The sequence below is a fragment of the Trypanosoma equiperdum genome (assembly GCF_001457755.1).
Source record: "Trypanosoma equiperdum strain OVI genome assembly, contig: ctg_1393, whole genome shotgun sequence".
NCBI lineage: Eukaryota > Euglenozoa > Kinetoplastea > Trypanosomatida > Trypanosomatidae > Trypanosoma > Trypanosoma equiperdum.
Genome location: NW_027123386.1, coordinates 211 through 2,700, shown reverse-complemented (window position 1 = coordinate 2,700; position 2,490 = coordinate 211). Strand labels below are relative to the sequence as shown.

Genomic DNA, 2,490 nt, shown 5'->3' with positions numbered 1-2,490 from the left:
TCTCTGTGTGTGTGTGTGTGTGTGCGACGCTACGGCGGCGTCACGGCTTCACCCACTTCCCAACTGTAAGGCACCGCACCGAATGCCTTTTTGCCTCAGCAGTTCCCGCTTAAGTGGGCGGGAGAATCCGGCGGCCCCAAAAAACCCCCGTTGCAATATTCCATTTCCATGTCATGGGACACCCGATTCATTTTACATTCAAAGGTGCCACATCTATTCATGAATACATAATGACGGATATATATTCACACGAGGGAACTGAATTGGGTTTCCCTCAACCCCGCCTCTGGAGGTGCGGCACAGACGAGTTTAGTTGTAGAGGCGGAGTTGACGGAAACCCAATTCAGTTCCCTCGTGTGAATATTCGACAATACGCAAGTAAAAGAGTCCGTTGCGGTGGACGGAGGGAACCGGGCTTCCCTCGCTATCGGGGGGAGGCGAAGGTTCATCAGAAGCGGCACGCATTTCCCCGAGACACCGGAGTTCCGGTTCCCACGCACCCCACAAACACGCACACACTGTTTAAAGCCAAACATTTCGGCTACCTGAAGGCATTGGCGGAACATGACAGTCGTCATCATGGCAGTTGGAGGCACACGTCGCCATTTAGTGTCTCCACGGCATCTCATTTATGCAAAAGAGAAACAAAAAAATGTGGGTTTGTCTCTGCAGCATTGAAAAGCTAAAAGAAATCAGACAACCCTCCACACACACACACCTCCAGCACCCATCGAGTCAAAAGATGGGGGAAGCAGGCACGACAGCAGCGACGCAGAGCAACCAACAGCAGTGATCCGTTGCTTGAGCACGAGGAACCGCACAGTTGCCCATCAGCAAAAAAATCGAAAGGTCGTCACATCGTTAAAGAAGCCCAGCGGCTTATTTTGCCCGACGAAAGTCTTTCTCTACACCCGCCCTCATGCACTTAACTATTGTTTGCCACCGCAACAACTGTATCACCCCGCACATGGGCACTACACGACGTAACGGCGAAGTGTTAACACAACCACGCGGATGCGAGAGGGGCGAAGACATCACCACAGAACGCCACAGTCGCATATGTGCCCATTTTCGCACGTAAATCACCAGAACACTCCCGCATAGCGGCTCCTAAAAGTCATACCACTTCCATTCTCCACGCCCTTTACAAACCATCAAAGAAAAAAGAAAGAAATACGGGTACACCCAACAACGAGTATAGAAACAAAGTTCAACGCAACAGCGCAAATGCGAGCAAGTAAGACCATTACCTTAACAAAGGAAACGTCCGAAAAAAATTAATGAAAAAAGAAACGTTACCACCACCTAATAACCCTTCCACCCCATGTTTCCCATTTCCTCCCTCCGGAAAAGACGTCAGACCACTCACCAAATGCATAAAATACTGGCATATTCCGCTGGGAGATTAGGCCTTGCAGGTTACAACAAAGAAGGTCTAACGAAACAGCATCAACAGAAGTAAAGCAGGAAAATATATATATATATATCCACAAATTGGAAACAAAAAACAAAATTACTCAATGGTAATTAAAAAAAAAAACACCGGAAACCATCATATTCACAGATAAGTTCATATACACATTTCTACAAAGCAAAGAGAGGAAAATGAAATCAACGACAACTGACAAGCTGCATTTGTTACATATGGCATTTCTTGCCATACTGATACAACCGCATATCTACAAAATTTCAAACTTGTAGGTGCGCTCATGTCACAGTTACGAATGGAAATTAATATCATCGTAAACGATAGTTGCACGCGCGCGATATTGAGACACTTGAAACATCGACGCAGAATTAAATAACAGATAAAAAGAAATTTTCTTCAAAAAAAAAAAAGATAACCACTCTTTAAAAAAAAAAAAATAGAGGTTCTACATCACGAACACCGAGTGGCCACCCCGGTTACAACGGCGACAACATGAACAACAATCAAGACGTGCGACTCTTGCTACCCTCCAAACCAGCAATTAAAAAGAACACATTTCACGGTAGCAAGGGTCGTAAAAGGGGACGATAATAATTGATGAACTGCCTTGCGTACTTGACGACTCACTTCCACTATGAGCGCCATGGTCAGCGACGCGCCCAACCTTAACTGCAATGCGACGCACCACTTCCTCACAGTAGGCGTCATCCCACTCGGATGCAGCTTTACGGGGAAGAGGCACACGCCAACGCTCACAATACGGCAGCAACAACTTCTCACGATGCGCTGTCTTGAACGTGCTTAACAGCGACTGTAGTGCAGTTGCAATTATCTGAGCTGATTCACTCAGCTCCGCACGTGAAGAACTGTGGTCGCTTGTGGAGGTTGTCGTGCCATCCTCGCCCTCATCAAAAAAGTATTCGCGGTCCAGCCGCAATGCAGCAAAGTTACGACTAGGCACGGTATTCAGCTGGTACATCTTAACCGGATCACTCACACCGCGAAGTGCGACAGCACCAAGTGCAGTGACATCAATTTGCTTACGATCCTCAGCTGACAGC

The 2,490-nt window shown here is 47.1% G+C and overlaps 1 protein-coding gene and 1 pseudogene across 2 annotated transcripts; one reads left to right on the top strand and one right to left on the bottom strand.

The window, feature by feature from the left end:
- The first annotated feature begins 173 nt into the window (after positions 1 to 173).
- TEOVI_000623700:pseudogene lies at positions 174 to 793 on the top strand (annotated as a pseudogene). The gene is given in 2 exon segments: positions 174 to 647; positions 650 to 793. Coding segments are annotated over 2 exon segments (618 nt in total).
- A 1,177-nt stretch (positions 794 to 1,970) lies between these two features.
- TEOVI_000623600 (uncharacterized protein) lies at positions 1,971 to 2,408 on the bottom strand (the record flags this gene model as incomplete). The annotated part of the gene is made up of 1 exon (XM_067221276.1): positions 1,971 to 2,408. The coding sequence occupies one exon, from the start codon at positions 2,406 to 2,408 to the stop codon at positions 1,971 to 1,973; it is 438 nt and encodes a 145-aa protein (XP_067077377.1).
- Positions 2,409 to 2,490: the final 82 nt, after the last annotated feature.